The 22328-nt window shown below is 44.9% G+C and overlaps 1 protein-coding gene across 2 annotated transcripts in view; it reads left to right on the top strand.

Annotated features, from left to right (window-relative positions):
* itpk1a (inositol-tetrakisphosphate 1-kinase a) overlaps positions 1-22328 on the top strand; it is a 224821-nt gene that overhangs the window by 7457 nt on the left and 195036 nt on the right. For both annotated transcript variants that reach the window (XM_055640067.1, XM_055640066.1), the window contains exon 3: positions 22057-22081. In XM_055640067.1, coding sequence (XP_055496042.1) covers positions 22057-22081 — 25 coding nt within the window. The remainder of the gene's footprint in view (positions 1-22056; positions 22082-22328) is intronic.

The raw sequence follows: 22328 nt of genomic DNA, 5'->3' as shown, positions 1-22328 counted from the left end.
CAGGACTCGAGGGATTAAGCTATAGGGAGAGATTGAGCAGGCTCGGATTCTATTCCTTGGAGTGCAGTAGGATGAGGGGTAATATCATAGAGGTGTACATGAGAGGACTAATTCAGGTAGACACACAGACTCGTGCTCAGAGTAGGGGAATTGAGGACATGGGTTTAAGGTGAGGGATGGGGGGCGGGGAGAGATTTATTAGGAATCTGAGAGGTAACTTTTTCCACTCAAAGGATGATGGGTATATGGAACAGAGGAGGTAGTTGATGCGGGTATTATCGCAACATTTAAGAAACATTTAGACGGGTACATGGGTAGGAGAGGTTTAGAGTGATATGGGCCAAACGCAGGCAGGTAGTAGGACTTGTGTAGATGGGACATGTTGGCCGCTGTGGGCAACTTGGGCTGAAGGGCCTGTTTCCATGCTGTAAGACTCTATGATGGGATAGCACAGATGGGATAGGTGGTACCATATGGGATGAGCAGTTGAGTACCTTGTGATGTGGAGTCCTCCAGGCCTTGTTTTGCTCAGCCTCTGTATCTTCCCATTGTAGAGACTCTCAGCACACAGTGGAATCCGGGACATGTCTCCATTATGGGCTGGGTTTTCCACTAGTCACTCAAGATGTTAGATTCTTTTGCTCTGTGGAATTTTGAGGATGTTCTTGAAGCATTTTCTCTGTCCCCTGCAAAACCTTGTGCTGTGATGAACATGGACTTGGAATAGAGCAGCACAGGAGCAGGCCATACGGCCCACAATATTTGTGCTGAATATGATGAAGTAGTTGAGGTAAGTGCAACAACATTTTAAAGACATTTGGAGAGATACATGAATTGGAAAGATTTGGAAGGATATAGGCCGCAGTCAGGCAAATGGGGCGAGCTTGGGTGATCCAGCATGGTCGCTGTGGATAAATAGAAACATAGAAAATTAGGTGCAGGAGTAGGTCATTCAGCCCTTCGAGCCTGCACCGCCATTTGATATGATCATGGCTGATCATCCAACTCAGTATCCTGTACCTGCCTTCTCTCCATACCCTCTGATCCCTTTAGCCACAAGGGCCACATCTAACTCCCTCTTAAATATAGCCAATGAACTGGCCTCAACTACGTTCTGTGGCAGAGATTCACCACTCAATGTGTGAAAAATGTTTTTCTCATCTCGGTCCTATAAGATTTCCCCCTTATCCTTAAACTGTGACCCCTTGTTCTGGACTTCCCCAACATCAGGAACAATCTTCTATGCTGTATAACTCTGACCTTCGCGTGGGGAGGGGGAGGGGGAAACCAGAATATTCAGAGGAAACCCATAATTGCCACAAGGAGAATGTGCAGACTTGGGAACTGGTATCGTTGCAGCTTGAAGCAGTAGCTTTGACAACTGTGCTGCCATTTGCGGGAGACATTGAACAAACCGTGGCAATGTAACTCCTTGTGGATCACTAGTTGGTGTTGACTGTGCAGCATTATAAGGTTTTTATAAATGTTTAAAATATTTAAATGTGCACTGTATTTGACAAGCAAATACGTTTTTGCATCACTTGACACGACTGATGAATGCAATGGAATTGCTACTAATTAATTTCAATTTAATTTTTAATGACTTTCAGTTGGATGAAATTAATACGTAGCAGGTCAATGGGCCACTGTACAAAGTAACATCCTGCCATGTACTTGCATTTATTGCTAATGTGCGATCTGTGATAGAGAATTGAATATTTGATAAGGACAGAAGTGATGTAAAGACCCCACTGTGAGTGGCTTTGTATTTATTTTTTGGATACTTGGAATATGGACAAACGCAAATGAACAAAATTGGTTATAAATGAGAATGGCTCTTTGTGGAATATATTGGTGCTTGCATCATTTTATTGCATGTGCACTCATGCCAGATTCTGAGAGAACCTGCCTGATAAGGCCTTGCATTATGATACAGACTCTTGTATTTAAAATTGCTCTGGGACATGTTAGTAACTTCAAAGAAAACTAGCAGTTCCCTGCTGGACACATTTCTCTAATGCTCCTTTGAAAGCAGTAATTCAGGAAGGGTTGCAACATTGCCAGCCCTGGCAATTTTAGTGGCAGTGTTGTGCGTAGGCTCTGTGTATTAGCAGCATATTTAGCAGATCCTGTTCACTTTCACCAAGGGCAGGCACAGAAATTGCTCTCAAAACATGGGGGGGGGCATGTGTGTCTCCCCCCCGGGATTTCCACACCTGAGAGGGCACCATGCCAGTTGCCATGCATTGCGGAACTCATTGATTTATCTTTCTATTCCATTACCTGGGTGAACAGATGTCCCCTCAAGGCCCTACCAAAGAGCAAATGGCACACCCTAAGTCAGGCTCTTGAATCCTGTGGCCTGCTGCTACATCCGGCATTCATCATGGGGACAACTGTAATTCATCACAAGTGCTCTCCCACTAGACAGCATTTCTTTGCAGGAGGTAGACACAAAACGCTGGAGTAACTCAGCGGGACAGGCAGCATTTCTGGAGAGAAGGAATGGGTGTCGTTTTGGGTTGAGACCCTTCTTCACCCATTCCTTCTCTCCAGAGATGCTGCCCCTCCTGCTGAGTTACTCCAGCTTTGTGTCTATCTTCGGTTTAAACCAGCATCTGCAGTTCCTTCCTACACATTTCTTTGCAGGGGATTCACCAAGGGCAGGCACAGAAATTGCTCTCAAAACATGGGGGGGGGGGACATGTTCTCTCTGCCACCCCTCTGTTTGGATAGCATATAAAAGAAAGCATTTCACCGTACCTCAGTACGTGACAACAACAAACCTTAAGTTAGAGTGATTTAAGAGCTAAATGGGTAATGCACTTCAATGACAACCAGCTACAAGAAAAGTAGCTTATTCAGAAGCTGCAGCAAAGAAGCCTGTATGTGCGGTGATTGGAGCATTGGGTCCAATGTTAATAGCTGGGATCAGGGTGGGGTGTGGTTGATTTGCAAACCAGAAAATGCTGCCTGATGATTGTAAAGCCAGGTTTAAGGAGGGGGAGGTCATTGTGGCAGAGGGCAGGAGAGGACCATAGATAGGGAAGCCTGTGATGGGATGTGATGGCAGGAGCAATGAAGTGACAAGTGCAAAGTGACGCAGAGTGAAAATGTGGCAAGCAATGAGGCATTTGCCCGGAGGAGGTGTAACTGGGGGACACTGACTCGGTAATTGAAATTGTTGAACTGGGAAAGATACAATAGTGCCTGATTGAGCCATAGCCAAGAAAATACATCACTGCCTCTACATCCATGGAAGGCTTGGGAAGGTTGGCTTGCTGCAACAATTCTCATCAACTTCTACAGATGTGCTGTAGAAAGCATTTTATTAAGATGCATTACAGCATGGTTGGGGAACAGTTCCATTGAAGACCATCATGCAAATCTACCTACACTTCATGCTGCATCAGCAAGGCCACCAGCATAATCAAGGATGAATCTCGATCTGGACACTTTCTTTTCTCCCCTATACTATCGGACAAGGGGTAGAGAGACGTGAAAACGCATACCTTCAGATTCAGGGACAGTTTCTTCCGAGCTGTTATCAGGCGACTGAACCACCGTATCACCAACCAGAGAGCGGTCCTGACCCATCATCCACCTCATTGGAGACCCTTGGACTATCTTTAATCGTATTATACTGCACTAAACGTTATTCCCATTATCCTGTATCTGTGCCCTGTGGACGGGTTGATTGTAATCATGCACAGCCTTTCTGCTGACTAGATAGCACGCAACAAAAAAGCTTTTCATTGTACCTCGATACACGTGTCAGTAATAAACAAAGGGTGAGGTCCATTGCTTGAGATCCTGGCCCAGGATATTTTCTCGCAGTTTTGATGATGAAAATTCCATTTCACTCCTTGCCATAGTGAGATTTGGACCCGTGATATCTGGCTGGCTATTTTGGTTCCATGAGCAGCAGACCACGATATCCTGACCAAATAGGAAACTAATGTTATTATTTAATGGTATTATGCAGTTCACGGACAGTGTGCTCCAGTACGCTGCCTTCTCTTTGCATCGCTTATTGTTTAAGTTCGTGCAAGCATGGAAAGGAGATCTCCTGAGCGTGACTCCCTCGATACTATTTTGAAATCTTGGTATGTGCTCTTGACTCCCCATCTACAACCTTGGGCTGTGGCGATAAGAATACTGTCAGCTGTCAGTTTAATCTCCTAAGGCAATATATCCTTCCAAAGTAATGAGTAACGCATGGAACTAAATCAGAACTAAATTTGGCCAGCGCAGCGGTAGAGTTGCTGCCTTATGCCCCTGCCCCATTTAGGAAACCTGAACGGAAACCTCTGGAGACTTTGCACCACACCCAAGGTTTCCGTGCATTTCCCGGTGGTTGCAGGTAGTGGAAGCAGGTAGGGAGACTGACAAAAACCTTCGGGAAACGCATGGAAACCTTGGGTGGGGTGCAAAGTCTCCAGAGGTTTCCTTTCAGGTTTCCTAAGTGGGACAGGGGCATAACAGTGCTTGTTGCGCCGGAGACCCGGGTTCAATCCTGACTACGGGTGGTGTCTGTACAGAGTTTGTGCGTTCTCCCACGTGACCGCGGGGAGTGGCCCTAGCGTGTGTAGGGTAGCGTTGATGTGCGGGGATTGCTGGTCGGCGCGGACTCGGTGGACCGAAAGGCCTGTTTCCGAGCTGTATCACTAAACTAAACTAAACTGAATCATGGCATGATCATCCTTGTGGCAGAAAACTAAAGGATTCATGGAGCGCTGGTTGCTTTTATTGGACGGGGCAAATCAAATGTTGCAGAGTGGAGGTTACCATGTTGAACTGCTGCATACTTGCAGTTATTTACTTCGAATCAAAGATTTGTTGCAGTACAGAAGAAGGCTATTTGGTCCATTTGTGGTCATACTGGCTCAATAATTTCGTGCATGTTAGATAAGTCCAGGATATAGGCTGTGGGCCGAGGAGCTTTATTCTGCAGTTTCGTGACCCAAGTCACCAAACTACATGAAATTTTCACATATTGTGTAAAAAAATTTATATAAATCACCCCTGAAACTCAATATGAAGAAGACTTGCACATTTTTATTAAATTAGAGAAAAAACGGAAAAATGTCGGGAAATCTTTTAGTCCAATCAAAGCACGTTTAACATTGAGTTGTCTGCCAGTTGGCCAATCACGCGCTTTGTTTCAGGCTAGCACAGAAAATGGCTGAGGGGGCTTCATAGATGCCTGTTTTACTGGAGATTCCGATTTGTTGTTCTGTGGAATAAATGTCGTAGAAACTTGCAGCAGGTTAATTGTATTTAGTGGGAAAAGCATTAAAAAGGTTGGAGAAAGTGCTGCGAAGTGGATTAAAGTGCAAGAAAGCCTTCAAAGTCCCTGCTGATGTGCTGGAACACAAAGAAGGCCCCCCTGCTGATGTGCTGGAACACAAAGAAGGCCCCCCGTCAACTCTAACTGAAAGAGGTGATTTATATAAATATATTTACACAATATGTGAAACTTTCATGTAGTTTGGTGACGGCTCACAAAATCCTATTTCTAGACACATTTTTGATGCTCGGCCCACAGCCTAATATCAGAATTTGTTCCTGGGCGGCACAGTGGGGCAGACTACATCCTGACTACAGGTGCTGTCTGTGTGGAGTTTATACGATCTCCCTGTGACCGACTGCCTGGGTTTTCTCCGGGTGCTCTGGTTTCCTGCTACATTCCAAGGGCGTGCAGGTTTGTCGGTTAATTGGTCTCTGTAACATTGTCCCTTGTGTGGGATAAAACTAGTGTATGGGGTGATGGCTTGTCGGCATGGGCCGAAGGGCCTGTCTCCATGTTGTATCTCTAAACTAAACAGCAGCAGATGAACCTGGTGTTGGGTAGATACAACGAGTATGCTGGGAAAAGGGCAAACGTAAGGGGTGCATGTGTAAAAATGCATTTTACCAAATAGCCTGACAGAAAACTTGGGAATATCACAGAGCGGTGCAGGCTCGAAGGGCCGAATGGCCTACTCCTGCACCTATTTTCTACGTTTCTATGTTATTATCGTCCTGACAACCCAACATCACTGCACTGCAAGGATTAAATCATAAAATTGCTTGTACGAGGTTGGTATTCTCTGGACAGTAAAAGATTAAGGGATGATAAAAGATTAATTGAAGTGATTGCAATTATAAGAAGATTTGACCGGGTAGATGAGAGGAGAAATGCACTTCCTTGATATTGGGGCAAGAGTTGGAGAGCCCGGTACATAGTGCTGCACCCATCTCCCACTTGAAGTTTGGGTTTGTCTGTGAAGTGTTAAATGGTTGAAAATAAATTGAGGACTCAGACCAGTTAGTGATGATATTTTGGGCTTGGTATAGATTTACTGGTATCACAGGAGCTAAATTATTGTGTGATATTTACACAATTCGGGGACCTATTAGAAACATAGAAAATATGTGCAGGGGTAGGCCATTCGGCCCTTCGAGCCTGCACCGCCATTCAATATGATCATGGCTGATCATCCAACTCAGTATCCCGTACCTGCCTTCTCTCCATACCCACTGATCCCTTTAGCCACAAGGGCCACATCTAACTCCCTCTTAAATATAGCCAATTAACTGGCCTCAACTACCTTCTGCGGCAGAGAATTCCAGATTCACCACTCTCTGTGTGCAAAAAAAGATTCTCATCTTGGTCCTAAAAGATTTCCCCCTTATCCTTAAACTGTGACCCCTTGTTCTGGACTTCCCCAACATCGGGAATAATCTTCCTGCATCTAGCCTGTCCAACCCCTTAAGACTTTTGTAAGTTTCTATAAGATCCCCCCTCAATATTCGGTAGAATGGGGGTCCAGAGGTGATTTGGTCAATGTTGTCACTAGATTTTGTAGGAATTGGATAAAGTACATTGAAACTATTTCCACTACATGGGAGTTGAGGACTGCAGGGCTTGGCCTAAAAATTAGCCAGATTTTTCAACTGTGAAACTATTAGCACTTATAATTGAAGGACAAGGTGGACATTTTGCACTCGCAATTGATGATGGGGCAGCTATGAAAACTGATAATCAGAGGTCGATTTAAAATGATCTTTGTTATTATGGATGTGGAGTTAGTGAGATCAGAGTTGATGTACGTACAGAAGGGAAACAAGCTCCAGGGCTAGATACCCAAATCCTGTTCCTGTGTTTGTAAGTTTTGGTGTAGGAAGGTTTATGCCCTGTTGAGGGAACACATTTGGTGTTTACCAAACACTGAGGAATGCTGACTTACTCGATGGTTTGCAACATAGTAGGCCCTGTAGCTAAAATTTGTATAGTTGTTAAGGTGGAAGTGACAATGTTAAGACATAATAGATGCTACCCAATAAAATGTACTCTTAATTACCTCCGAGAAGGATTTTCTTTGAATTGCTCTGAGAATGTACTGATTTACACCAGGCACCTGTGTAACGAATGCTCCAAGTTTGTCTTAATTACTTCATTCAAGCTGATTATAAGGTGCAGGCACTTGGATGGTTCCAGTGAGAAATGAATGATAATGATCGGCAGTTAACATATAATTAAGTGCATCATGCAACTTTAGCTGAGCTCCTTAAGACCTTATTAAATGTCTTTTGAGTCACTTTGTGCGATACAAATGCTGTCTGAAATGCTATTTCTGATTTCCATATCACAATCATATTTAATAAAGGATAAAGGCCAAAACTTGGCATTTAGTTCTTTATTCTTAATATGCTCTCTAATGAAATCCAATTGCTTGTGTATTTCCAGAGCTTTTATCTGTTTGGAAATCTCACACACTACTCTGGATATATACAGTCTTTTGCTTGATCTCTTTGCTCTGACCCACACTTCCATTTGAAGTAGTATTACCAAATATATTTCTATACCTTTTCAATAATCTTGCATTTCTGTTTAATTTAGGATATTCTCATGTGTAAGGAGGTACAGTGAAAAGCTTTTGTTGCGCGCTAACCAGTCAGCGGAAAGACAATACCCGATCACAATTGTGCCATTCACGGTGTACATAAACATGATAGGGGAATAACTTTAAGCACAAGATAAAGCCAGTAAAGTCTGATCAAAGATAGTCACCAAATGAGGTGGAGACTAGTTCAGAACTGCTCCTGATAGTAGTTCAGGACAGAATGTAAGCTTGCCTTCTCTATGCTCCTTGACTGTGGAAGATATTATCGTTGGGAAGTGGATGGGTTACAAAATGTGGAGGATCCCAAGTATGTAATGCATGAGGCCAGTGGACAAAATAAATCCACCTGGTCTATCAAGACAGACAGATCGTGTGATGTCGGAGTCATCCAATATAAACAATTCCTCTCCCCAATCCCAATTGTCCACCAGGAACTGTGCAATCTCCGGGGAGAAGGCTTGAATGAACACAAAGCACAATAAAGTAGGATCAGGAGTAGACCATTGGGTCCTTCAAGCCTGCCCTGCCATTTAATGAAGATAGACACGAAATGCTGGAGTAATAGCGGGTCAGGCAACAGCTCTGGAGAAAATGAGTGGGTGACGTTTTGGTTGGAATCCTTCTTCAGATTGAAAGATATCACCTGTAATCTAATGGTCAGTTGCTGGTGGGCGATGCTGGCTAGGACTGTGCTGATCAACTCCTCTTCAGTGCCATTTTCTCCAATTCAATTCAATTCAACTTTATTGCCATTGCACAGATACAAGTATGGGTACAACGAAATGCAGTTTAGCATCAGTCCGTAGTAATAGTGCAATATAGAAATAAAAATACAGAATAAGCAAACAATGTGGACGGAGAGACTGGAGAAATCTATCATCGGGACTCCGAGTTCAGCAATGTGATAGTGTTGTTGTAGAAGCTGTTCCTCATCCTACTAGTACGTGACCTGAGGCTCCTGTACCGCCTCCCTGATGGGAGGAGGGCAAACAGTCCATGGTTGGGGTGTGAGGGGTCTTTGATGATCTTCCCAGCCCGTCTCAGACACCGTTTTCGGTGGAGGGCATCCATGGCAGGGAGCGGGGCACCGATGATGTACTGAGCGGTTTTCACCACCCGTTGTAGTGCTTTCCTGTCAGCTGTGGTGCAACTGCTGTACCATACCGTGAAGCAGGTGGTCAGGATGTTTTCGATGGTACAGCGGTAAAAGTTGGTCAGGATCTGGGGGGACAGGTGAGCTTTCTTGAGCCTCCTCAGGAAGTAAAGGCGCTGCTGCGTCTTTTTGATCAGTTTGGAGGTGTTGAGGGACCAGGACAGATCCTCCGAGATGTGTACCCCGAGGAATTTATAGCTGGAGACGCGCTCCACCTCAGTCCCGTTTATATGGATGGGGGTATGACTGCCTCCTCTGGTCTGCCTGAAGTCAACAATAATCTCCTTTGTCTTCTTGGAGTTGAGGATGAGGTTATTGTTGGCACACCAGGTTGTCAGGTGCTGGACCTCATCCCTGTAGGCTGACTCGTCGTTGTCACTGATCAGTCCTACTACCGTGGTATCGTCAGCAAACTTAATGATGGCGTTGGAGCCATTCTTAGGGATGCAGTCATGGGTGAAGAGGGAGTAGAGGAGAGGGCTGAGCACACAGCCCTGTGGCACTCCGGTGTTCAGTGTTATAGTGGAGGAGGTGAGGTTGTTGACCCTAACAGACTGTGGTCTGTTGGTGAGGAAATCCAGTGTCCAATTGCAGAGGGAGGTGGAGATGCCAAGTCCGCTGAGTTTGGTGATCAAGCTGGCGGGGATGACGGTGTTAAAGGCACTGTCCAGACTCTTCTATTCCTCGACTAATCAACTATTTAAATGATGATGATGATGATGATGATGGTGACCTCTAATGATCCAGCATTTCACCACAGAGATTTTGGAAATCCAGAGATTTCTTCAAGAATACTTTTGTTGTATTTGTTTGAGTTTATGTGCCTGTGTTGCTTCTGCAAGCACCCGAACCTCACTACTTGTGCATATGATAATGAACTTAACTTGATTTGACCTGAAGATAGATACAAAGAGCTGGAATAACTCTGGGTCTGGCTGCTTCTCTGGAGAAAAGGAATGGGTGATGTTTTGGACTGAGACCCTTCTTCAGACTGAGAGTCGGGGGAGAGGGGAAACGAGAGATATAGAAGGTACATAGAACGAATGAATGAAAGATGCAAAAAACAACAATGCAGTGAGGGTTTTGCTGCACTTGTCGGAGGGAGAGGATGAGAACTTCTTTAAAGTAGGCGTATATTGCAGAGCTCGCTTGATTTCAGAAAAATACTGTCATAAAACGCTCGAGGCTAAAGGTGGAATAGAATAACCTTGGAGATGGCATTGGGTCTGCTTGTTTTCTAATGTTTCCCTTGTCCGGTGCAAGTTGTGAGTGCATGCAGGAGATTTATGAGGATATTGTCAGGATGGGAAAATTGCAGCAATTAAAGACCTGATAGCCTCGGGTTGTTTTATTTGGTATCCAGGAAGTTGAGGTGTATACAAAATTATACAAGACTTGGATACGGAAAACAGGAAGGACCTAGTTCCATTTCGCAGAAGGGACAAAAATCAGGGGGTGCGAGTCTAAAGTAATTAACGGGATTAGAGGGGAGAAGAAGATTGTTTACACCCAGCGGGTGGCAGTGTGTGTGAAAACTGCTGCTTCTAAGGCTGGTGAGGGCAGTAATACTCAAAATTAAATTGGTGCTAGATAGGGCTGGAAGGCTGGACTGGTTGAGACACATTGGGCCGAATGGCTTCTTTCTATGCTGTGGAATCACAGAACATCTATTACTGACATTGTAATTTAAATCTGATTCAATTGAGATATATGAAAAGAAAATATCGTGAATTGCTTTGTGTTGGCTTTTATCATTTCAACTAGTTACCTGTATACTGTAGGCTGATAATTCCCAGGCTGGAACCTGTATAGAATTACATACGATAGCTTCCTACACCATTTCCCTCTTGACTACAGATAGACACAAAATGCTGGAGCTCAGCGGGACAGGCAACATCTCTGGAGAGAAGGAATGGGTGATGTTTCGGGTCGAGATCCTTCTTCAGGTTTTGACCAGTATTTTGTGTCTATCTTCTGTTTAAACCAGCATCTGCAGTTGCATCATATAACAAATAACCATATAACAATTACAGCACGGAAACAGGCCATCTCGGCCCTACAAGTCCGTGCCGAACAACTTTTTTTTCCCCTTAGTCCCACCTGCCTGCACTCACCATACCATAACCCTCCATTCCCTTCTCATCCATATGCCTATCCAATTTATTTTTAAATGATACCAATGAACCTGCCTCCACCACTTCCACTGGAAGCTCATTCCACACCGCTACCACTCTCTGAGTAAAGAAGTTCCCCCTCATATTACCCCTAAACTTCTGTCCCTTAATTCTGAAGTCATGTCCTCTTGTTTGAATCTTCCCTATTCTCAAAGGGAAAAGCTTGTCCACATCAACTCTGTCTATCCCTCTCATCATTTTAAAGACCTCTATCAAGTCCCCCCTTAACCTTCTGCGCTCCAGAGAATAAAGACCTAACTTATTTAACCTTTCTCTGTAACTTAGTTGTTGAAACCCAGGCAACATTCTAGTAAATCTCCTCTGTACTCTCTCTATTTTGTTGACATCCTTCCTATAATTGGGCATCCTCTACACTCTCTCTCTTGACTGCGTTCAGTTCTGTTCAAAATGTATATATCCTACCCCAATTATTGAGAAGTAAGGAACTGCAGATGCTGGTTTACACCGACTATAAACACAAATGCTGGAGTAGATCAGCGGGTCGGGCAGCATCTCTGGTGAAAAGGAATGGATGATGTTTTGGATTGAGACCCTTCTTCAGACTGTATGCTACTTGGCAGAGCACATATTCTTTTTTCAGGTGCTCTATATTTAGACCAATTTGTTCATCTTGATACTACAGATGTATTTGTAGATGAATGCATGTGAAAATGTTAAATCATTTGTGCTGTGAAATTTCACTCTTAATATAATATATATACGATGACTGTGCTCAGCTCATTTCTACAAGTAGGGATTATGATGAGCAGAAACAGTGCAACACCTCCAAGGTATGAAGTGTATTGACACAGAATGTGTATTTATGCTGAGCACCTTAATCTGAGGCTCTGGTTTATTTTCATTTTATGCAGGGCCTCCCTCGTCAAAATGTATTAATGTTATGCTGCAGCCCATGCTAAATGGTACAAGTCCCATTCAACTCCATATACAAAGGCTTGCATTAGCTACCAGTCTAGTGGTGATTCAAGAGGAAAAAAATCATCCTATGTTCTTAGTCGTACTGCACAGAAACAGGCCCTTCGGCCCTACTTGCCCATCGTGACCAACATGCCCCATCTACACTAGTTCCCACCTGCCTGCATTTGGTGCTTTCCAACTTTTCTTTCCATGCACCGGTCCAAATGTATTTTAAATATTGTTATTGTGCCTGCCTCGAGCTCTTTTGGCAGCTCGTTCCACAAACATAGAAACATAGAAATAGGTGCAGGAGTAGGCCATTCGGCCCTTCGAGCCTGCACCGCCATTCAATATGATCATGGCTGATCATCCAACTCGGTATCCCGTACCTGCCTTCTCTCCATACCCCCTGATCCCCTTAGCCACAAGGGCCACATCTAACTCCCTCTTAAATATAGCCAATGAACTGTGGCCTCAACTACCTTCTGTGGCAGAGAATTCCACAGATTCACCACTCTCTGTGTGAATTTTTTTTCCCTCATCTCGGTCCTAAAAGACTTCCCCCTTATCCTTAAACTGCGACCCCTTGTTCTGGACTTCCCCAACATCGGGAACAACCTTCCTGCATCTAGCCTGTCCAACCCCTTAAGAATTTCTCAAACCCACCAATCTCTGTGGACAAAGTTGCCCCTTGGGTTCCTATGAAATCTTTCCCCTCCTTAAACCTGTGTCCTCTGGTTCTGGATTTCCCACTACTCTGGGTAAAAGACTCTGTGCATATACCCTGTCATTCCTCTCTTGATCAAATACTCCTGAATGCGATCACCCCTCGTACTCCTGTGCTCCAAGGAATTAAGTCCTAGCCTGTCCATCCTCTCCCTATAGAGACTCTCGAGTCCTGGCAGCTTCCTCATAAATCTTCCCTGCACTCTTTCCAGTTTAACAACTTCTTTCCAATAACCTAAACTGTAGCATACCAAAACTGGTCACAATACCCCAAATGTATCTATTCCATTTCTGCCTTTGCTCCCTTGATCTCTAAGATCTGTAGCCCTGCTCCCTTCACCAGATGTTCATATAACCATATAACACCATATAACAATTACAGCACGGAAACAGGCCATCTCGGCCCTACAAGTCCGTGCCGAACAAATTTTTTTTCCCCTTAGTCCCACCTGCCTGCACTCATACCATAACCCTCCATTCCCTTCTCATCCATATGCCTATCCAATTTATTTTTAAATGATACCAATGAACCTGCCTCCACCACTTCCACTGGAAGCTCATTCCACACCGCTAACACTCTCTGAGTAAAGAAGTTCCCCCTCGTATTACCCCTAAAGTTCTGTCCCTTAATTCTGAAGTCATGTCCTCTTGTTTGAATATATCTTTCAGTCCTTCCTTGTGGCAGTGATATTTGTTTCTCTTCCACTGGCAGTTGTACCTGCAGGAGCTGTGTGTGGCTCCTTTTCCCTCTGTGTTTCTCAGTCTTGAATTTTGTTATCGAGAATTTTCTCAAAAGTCTTTAAATTTTAATTTTTAAACGTTCTGTCTGGAATAATTCCTGAGTAACCACATGTAAAAATTGTTGCAAGGTTCTTTCCATGGCTAATGTTCGGTCAGAATGTAACTATTTTGGAGGGGGTTCCTGGGAAGACGGAGTCGGGGAGAGTGGTGCTTCCTCCAGCAAACTAATGATGTAGTTAGAGAGGAGTAACAGGACCTGTTACAGGGCTGCCAACTCTCACGCTTTGAGTGTGAGACTCACTCATTCCAGCAAATTCTCACGCCCTCATGCAAAAGCTCCCTACCGTGGGAGGGGAATACCTCTTTCCCCCCCCCCTCCTCCCCCCCCCCCCCCCCCCCCCCCCGTCGCTACGCCCCCTCACAATTTCTCACTCTCAACTATCACCCAGTTGCCAGCCCCACTGTTACTCCTGTTTAAGTCATAAATAAACTTAATAAATCTTAATAAAAATAAACCTTGGCTCACCATTTTGAAATTCTCTCTCTCTCTCTGTATCTAAAGATTCCACACAGGATAAGAGTGGGAAGTTACTTTGTATGTCATTGATTGCTGCTACAGTGGGTGTGTGTGGTGGATTGCTGCTACAGTGTGTGTGTGGATTGCTGCTACAGTGTGTATGGGGATTGCTGCTACAGTGTGTGTGTGTGGATTGCTGCTACAGTGTGTGTGTGTGTGTGTGTGGGGTGCTGCTTCAGTGGGTGTGTGGGGATTGCTGTTTCTGTGGGTGTGTGGGGATTGCTGCTACAGTGGGTGTGTGTGTGTGGGGATTGCTGCTACAGTGTGTGTGTGTGTGTGGGGATTGCTGCTACAGTGTGTGTGTGGATTGCTGCTACAGTGGGTGTGTGTGGGGATTGCTGCTACAGTGTGTGTGTGTGGATTGCTGCGAGAGTGGGTGTGTGGGGATTGCTGCTACAGTGTGTGTGTGGATTGCTGCTACAGTGTGTGTGTGTGGATTGCTGCTACAGTGTGTGTGTGTGGATTGCTGCTACAGTGGGTGTGTGTGTGTGGGGATCGCTGCTACAGTGTGTGTGTGTGGGGATTGCTGCTACAGTGTGTGTATGTGGATTGCTGCTACAGTGTGTGTGTGTGTGTGGGGGATTGCTGCTACAGTGTGTGTGGATTGCTGCTACAGTGTGTATGTGGATTGCTGCTACAGTGTGTGTGGATGGCTGCTACAGTGGGTGTGTGTGGATTGCTGCTACAGTGTGTATGTGTGGATTGCTGCTACAGTGTGTGTATGGGGATTGCTGCTACAGTGTGTGTGTGTGGGATTGCTGCTACAGTGTGTGTGTGTGTGTGGGGATTGCTGCTACAGTGTGTGTATGTGGATTGCTGCTACAGTGTGTGTGTGGATTGCTGCTACAGTGTGTGTGGATTGCTGCTACAGTGTGTGTGTGTGGATTGCTGCTACAGTGTGTGTGTGTGTGTGTGGGGATTGCTGCTACAGTGTGTGTATGTGGATTGCTGCTACAGTGTGTGTGTGTGTGTGTGGGGATTGCTGCTACAGTGTGTGTATGTGGATTGCTGCTACAGTGTGTGTGGGGATTGCTGCTACAGTGGGTGTGTGTGTGGATTGCTGCTACAGTGTGTGTGTGGATTGCTGCTACAGTGGGTGTATGGGGATTGCTGCTACAGTGTGTGTGTGTGTGTGTGGATTGCTGCTACAGTGTGTATGGGGATTGCTGCTACAGTGGGTGTGTGTGTGATTGCTGCTACAGTGTGTATGGGGATTGCTGCTACAGTGTGTGTGGGGATTGCTGCTACAGTGTGGGTGTGTGGGGATTGCTGCTACAGTGTGTGTGTGGATTGCTGCTACAGTGTGTGTGTGTGGATTGCTGCTACAGTGTGTGTGTGGATTGCTGCTACAGTGTGTGTGTGGATTGCTGCTACAGTGTGTGTGTGTGGATTGCTGCTACAGTGTGTGTGTGTGGATTGCTGCTACAGTGTGTGTGTGATTGCTGCTACTGTGAGTGTGTGTGTGGATTGCTGCTACAGTGTGTATGGGGATTGCTGCTACAGTGTGTGTGTGTGGATTGCTGCTACAGTGTGTATGTGTGCTACAGTGGGTGTGTGTGTATGTGGATTGCTGCTACAGTGGGTGTATGGGGATTGCTGCTACAGTGGGTGTATGTGGTGGATTGCTGATTTCCAGTCACCACGTTAAATGCCAATAACAAACTGAAAATCAGAAGTATCTGTTTCTTCTCTAAGAGATTACAAATGTAATTTATTATATTTTAAAATTGCCCCTCTTTCCACGGGGAGGGGGGGGGGTTAAAATAAAATGCTCAGGCATGGTTGGCAGACACGATGAATAGATAATTGTATGATTAAATTTGATGCATATCCTGAATATGTAAGAATTGAGGAGTGTGTTAAGAGGGGGTACCTTTGATCAATGGTAAAATGTAGTCTGTTGCAGATCCACAGCCACTTCATTCACCATAGGTTATTGTGTTCTTAATGTTGGCAGTATTGCTGTTTCATGGGTGTCTCTGGGTCCTTGGTCTAATGCAAGTCTGGACAACAGGTGGCTGACGATTGTGGTCGGGGAGACTGTGTTTAGTATTGGTTAGAGATACAGCACTGAAATGGGTCCTTTGGTCCCACCGAGTCCAAACCGACCAGTAATTGCCACACATTAACACTATCCTACATGCTAGGGACAATTTTCCATATTTTTTGAATACCAAGCCAATTAACCTATAAACCTGTACGTCTTTGGAGTGTGGGAAGAAACCGAAGATCTCAGAGAGAACCTACGCAGGTCACGGAGAGAACATGGAAACTCAGTACAGACAGTGCCCATAGCCGGGATCGGTCCCGGGTGTCCGGAGCTGTAAGGCAGCAACTCTACCACTGCGCCACCATGCAGTGGTCAGTTCTTGTTCCCATTCCCTGGTCATTAGTCCTTCGCTAAGGTCAAGGTCCATGCCATCGAGTTGGTACTTCCCAAAATCTGCAGCTCTGAGGCCAGTTGCATGTAAACTCTAATGTCAATTAAACCCAGAATTGAACTGGGGTTCTTAATGTATTGAAGATAGACACAAAAAGCTGGAGTAACTCAGCGGGACAAGCAGCATCTCTGGCAGAGTTTCGGGTCGAGACCCTTCAGACTGGTTAGGGATGTGGGAAACGAGAGATAGAGGCAGTGATGTGGAGAGATAAAGAACAATGAATGAAAGATATGCAAAAAAAGTAACGATGATAAACAAAACGGGCCATTGTTAGCTATTTGTTAGGTGAGAAGGAGAAATTAGTGTGACTTGGGTGGGGGAGGGATAGAGACGGAATGCCGGGGCTACCTGAAGTAATGTTGCTGTTGCCAAATCTGAGGAAGGACATTATTGCCATAGAGGGAGTGCAGAGAAGGTTCACCAGATGATTCCTGGGATGTCAGGACTCATGAAGAAACTGGATAGACTTTTATACTCTCTAGAATTTAGGAGATTGAGAGGGGATCTTATAGAAACTTACAAAATTCTTAAGGGGTTGGACAGGCTAGATGCAGGAAGATTGTTCCCGATCCGGGAAGTCCAGGACAAGGGGTCACAGATTAAGGATGAGGGGGAATCCTTCAAGACCGAGATGAGAAGAACTTTTTTCACACGGAGAGTGGTGAATCTCTGGAATTCTCTGCCACAGAGGGTAGTTGAGGCCAGTTCATTGGCTATATTTAAGAGGGAGTTAGATGTGGCCCTTGTGGCTAAGGGGATCAGGGGGTATGGAGAGAAGGCAGGTACGGGATACTGAGTTGGATGATCAGCCATGATCATATTGAATGGCGGTGCAGGCTCGAAGGGCCGAATGGCCTACTCCTGCACCTAATTTCTATGTTTCAGCAAGTGAAAAGTCTCCTTTAAAGTTTGGTCAGTGGCTACATTTTCATTGTTTTGTACTGTTCAGAAAGGGGTTATCCTTTGGGTAAAGTGTAGGGAGGAATCATAGCTGAAGAAATTAGTTGTCAATAGAATTCCATTTAAATTGCTATGAAACATAATGTCCCTAGATTGTTTCACAAAATATTTGACAAAGTGTTACCAAGCTCAAATGTTGGAACAGTTTGGATTATCTTGCACTTATTTAATGTTTTTTTTAATGTCCTGTCTTCTCTAAAGTCTGCCCATGAACCTACGGACTCTCCTTGAATTTTATATTTTTAAATTGTAAGCAGGAAAATGGAGATTAGGTTTTGGGAACATTTCCGTTTTTATCGTTTTGGTTGGAAATGTCTCCCAAATGTGAGGAAGATTAAAATCACAATATTTGTGACTGGGTCTCTTGTCTTGCCGTTCACCTTTTATCAACAATGTAGTTTTATTTTACTGAGGTTGTAAACTGATCAGACAGAAGGTTTAAAACTGTGGAAGGTACAGTTGGAGATGGAGAAATTGTTCTCATTGGTGACAGGGTCAAGGACTTGAGGACGTAGAATAAATGTGATGTGGAAAAGAGCCAAAAGTGACCCGAGTAAATGTTTAGGCAGCGTATTGTACTTCCGGTGGCGCTGGTGCCAGCAGCCTCCACCTACAGCCCGGTATCTTTTTGTTTTTTTGTTTATTTAGTTATGTAAAAGTGTGTTTTTTTGTGTTTTTTTGGTGTTTTTATGTGGGGGAAGAGGGCACGGTGCGGGGGATACCGTCCTTCAGCCGCTTCCTGGTGAGGACGCGACTATTATTCGAGTCGCGTCCTCGCGCTATGAAACCCCCCCCCCCACCACGGCCCTACCTACCTGGATTGGCGCGACCTTTCCTGCCGGGATCGACCGGAGCGCCAGCAGCGGCGGGACAGCACTGGAACATCGCGGGACTGGCGATGCCTTACCGGGGGTCGCCGTCTGGAGCCCGGAGTGCTGGACCTGCTGTACCAACATCACGGAGCTGCGGTTTGCGGAGCTCCCAACGCGGGCGGCGCTGATGGACAGCGCGGGATCCTGCGACTCTGCCCGGCTCGACCTGTGGACTCAGGAGCTGCGGACTCCGGCAGCGGGAGGTGGCTGATCAGGAGGTCCGGGCCGCTGAGGAGGAGGATGTTCACCGTCGGGGTTCGGCGTCGGCGTTCCACCAGCCCGGCGTGAGGGCCTGAACATCGGGCCACCCGGGGCGGCGACTGCGGGAGCTCGGAAGGCCCCGACCACGGATGAACACGGAGGGGAGGCTGGCTGGACAATGGTGCCATCCTCACCTTGGTGCCATTTATGTTATGTTGTGTTGTGACTTTCTGTGTTTGTGCTTTTTAAAAAATTTTAATTCAATTTTAATTTTATTTTTAATATGTTTTATTATTTATTTATTATTTATTTTTATTATTTTTTGTGTGATTTTTTTTATGATACTGCCTGTAAGGGAAATTCATTTCGTTGTCTCAAATTGAGACAATGACAATAAATTTGAATACAATACAGTGAGTATTTGGGATTTGGAGAACAGTGCCAAGCGTATTAATGGCGTATTAATTGCTCTGCCAAGGACAAGAAGGCTCTGCAGAGAGTAGTGCGTTCGGCCGAACGCACAATGGGAACTTCACTCACCCCCCTGCAGGAACTATACATCAGGAGGTGCAACTCCAGAGCCAACAATATCATGGGAGACCCCTTCCACCCCTGCAACGGACTGTTCCAGCTGCTATGGTCAGGCAAACGCCTCCGTTGCCATGCGGTGAGAACGGAGAGGTTGAGAAGGAGTTTCTTCCCAGAGGCCATTCGGACTGTAAACGCCTATCTCATCAGGGACTAACTCTACTGAACGTTTTTCCTTCCATTATTTATTATGTAAAAGAATATGTGTGTTATGATTGTGTTTATAGTTTGTTTGGTTGTTTTGTTGTTTGTCTTTTGCACAAAAGTCCGCGAGCATTGCCACTTTCATTTCACTGCACATCTCGTATGTGTATGTGACAAATAAACTTGACTTGATTCAATTTTGGCTTTTGAGGGAAATGGATAAGTACAGGTCCACCACAGATTTTCCAGCACCTCCTATAATCCGGACAAAATCACGAGAGTTCACTTGAAGTACCCCCCCCCCCCCCCCCCCCCCTCCCTGAAAACGTGCCGCCTAGGTCGGGTGAGTGGTCGATCTTGACCTCATCAGGACTTCCGCGCCGATCAGCGGGTTGAATTTGGCCCCTGTGGCCAGGGTTCTGGAACTCTAGCCTGGTCGGAGTCAGCAGCATTGTCCCCATATCTGATTACTGTGACCAATCAACAGGTTGAATTTGCCGAATGCAGCCGGGGCTGGCCAAAGCTGGCAGATCCGTTCCCACAGCCGACATCCATGGTTGACTTTGCAGGATGATATCTTGGCCACGCCAAGGCCGTGATCTCTGTTTGACCAGCAAAACAAATCATACGGATAATAGTTCTGGAAAACAAGGGTGGCAGTAAATCAGTGGTCGACCTATATCTCAAAACCAAAGAACTTGTCAGACTATTGTTTGTGAGGGTGGGTATGTGGGACAGTAGGAATAGCCATATGGTTCTAATGTGGAGCTCGTATGGATTGGACATATCTAATGGCATCCTTTAATTCTGCAACCATTCTGTGGTTTTGATCCCGGTCCATATTTGAACACTTCCACGGCTTTTTTCAGTAAGTCGTGCTTCCAATTTGCAAACCGTACACATTATTTAATTCACATTGTAACATAGCGATTAAATACAAGCCTTGTAATTCAGAGCCATGAACTGAAGCTGTGTTTGAATCCCATGGAGGATTACAATTCAGTCAATTAAATAAATCTAGAATTTAAACTGCACGAATTAGTAATTGTGAAGTTAATGAATTATCTTAAGATCTGTGATTCCTGAAATATTTTTCTGTTCGGGCAAATTTTGTTTTTTTCCTCACTGGGTGTGAATATCACCAGGCAAGGCCAGGTTTAATTGTTTTCAATTTCAGGTTCAGAAATCAATGAACTATCCTTCAGGCTATTTAAAAAGCTGGAGAAACTCAGCGGGTTGCAAGCTAATGGAGGCTTTAACATTTCGGGCCGAAACCCTTCTTCAGATATGGGTTTCGGCCCGAAACTTCCTATTTCCTTCGAAGGACTGCACCCGCTGAGTTTCAGTTTTTTGTGATCTTCGACACATTGCAGGAAAATCCAACATTTGATCCAGGGAGGACCTCATGGAGCATAAAATCTGACAGACTGACAATTTTTCCAGCCTCATTGGAAAAAAGACTGACAATGCTGGAATCTGTAGTAAATAACACAGGACTCTCTCTAAAGGAAGTGTCCCGACCTGAAATCCAGTGTCCACTTCCCTCCCCAGATGCTGCTTGACCTGCTGAATTCCTCTAGCAGCTTTTCTTTCCTCCTTGCTGACAGTTCCTAACAGTTTATTTCAGATTTATTCAATTATTTTAATTTTAATTCCCCGGGTGTAATAGTGAGATTTGAACGTGCTTCTGCACCAACAGCCCAGGCCTTGGACAGGAGTTCAGTAAAGGGCCTGTCCCACTTAGGAGACCTCAACAGCAACCTCTGGTGACCTTGCCCGCCACCCAAAAAAAAAATTGCGTTCGAGGTGACCTGCAACCTCCTACCACCTCCCATGCATATGTTGAAAACCTACCTGGACTATGAAGAAAACCGGCTTCAACTAGACCTGCGACTAAAAAATGATCGATTTTTAAAACGGCAACCTATTTTTAGTCGAGGCTGGTTTTAATCATGATGAAAAAATAGCAGCAACCGAGATGAAGCCTCAACCATGCGGAAACCACTTTCGACCATTAGGGGGAGTGACCAAAACCTCCTGTCACCTCATGGAAACCTTGGGTGGCGGGCAAGGTCACTAGAGGTTGCTCTTTAGGTCTCCTAAGTGGGACTTAATGTAATTGCATCCTTTTTTTATTTTTTGTGACACTTGCATGACTCCAGACCAAGGGGAAATGTAGTTGACATAACTCTGAAGGCGCGTGGCAAACTATCTATATCAAGTAAAACACAAAATGCTGCAGTAACTCAGTGGTCAGGCAGCATCAATGGAGAGAATGGATAGGTACCGTTTTGGGTCGGGACCGTACTTCAGACTGATTGGAGTCTGGAGGAGAAAGCTGGAAAAGAGAGGTAGAAATGGGACATGTCATAAGTGGGATGCAGGTGAATGAGGGTTTGAATGGCAGGTGGAGAATGACAAAAGCTAGATATGAACAGAAAGAAAACCATGTCGGATAAGGTTATCAAATAAATGTAGGAATGTAAAAAATAAAAAAGAGATTCTTAATGTCCACTTCCATCTTGGTTTGTATAATAGTTACAAGAATTTCATTTTGCGGTCAAAACAGAATCACCTGCCCAGCAATTATTTGATGGAACAATTGATTAAACAAATATTTTTTCAATGTTGCCCAAAGACTTTTTCTAATGATTCTATGATTTATTTTCCAGGAAAAGAGGCATCGACGTTGTGCAGGTGAGTCATGCTTTTCTCATTCTAGGCTCTGGAACTTGCTTGATCTGTTGATTCATGCTCGGTGACTTTGTGCAAACATACAAGCTGTTGACATGTTTCATGATATTCTGGGAGGCCATTCTTGCAGTGTGTCAGCACTGTTAATGGATTCTGTTGATGACTTGCTTATTTTTAACGATGGGCGCTACACGAAACAAGAGTCATTTTTAAAGCTGATAATGTTGTGACTTCCACAGGAGGATGAGGA

This window comes from Leucoraja erinacea, chromosome 9 (assembly GCF_028641065.1).
Source record: "Leucoraja erinacea ecotype New England chromosome 9, Leri_hhj_1, whole genome shotgun sequence".
Taxonomy (NCBI): domain Eukaryota; kingdom Metazoa; phylum Chordata; class Chondrichthyes; order Rajiformes; family Rajidae; genus Leucoraja; species Leucoraja erinaceus.
This window is presented reverse-complemented; position numbering and strand designations above follow the sequence as displayed.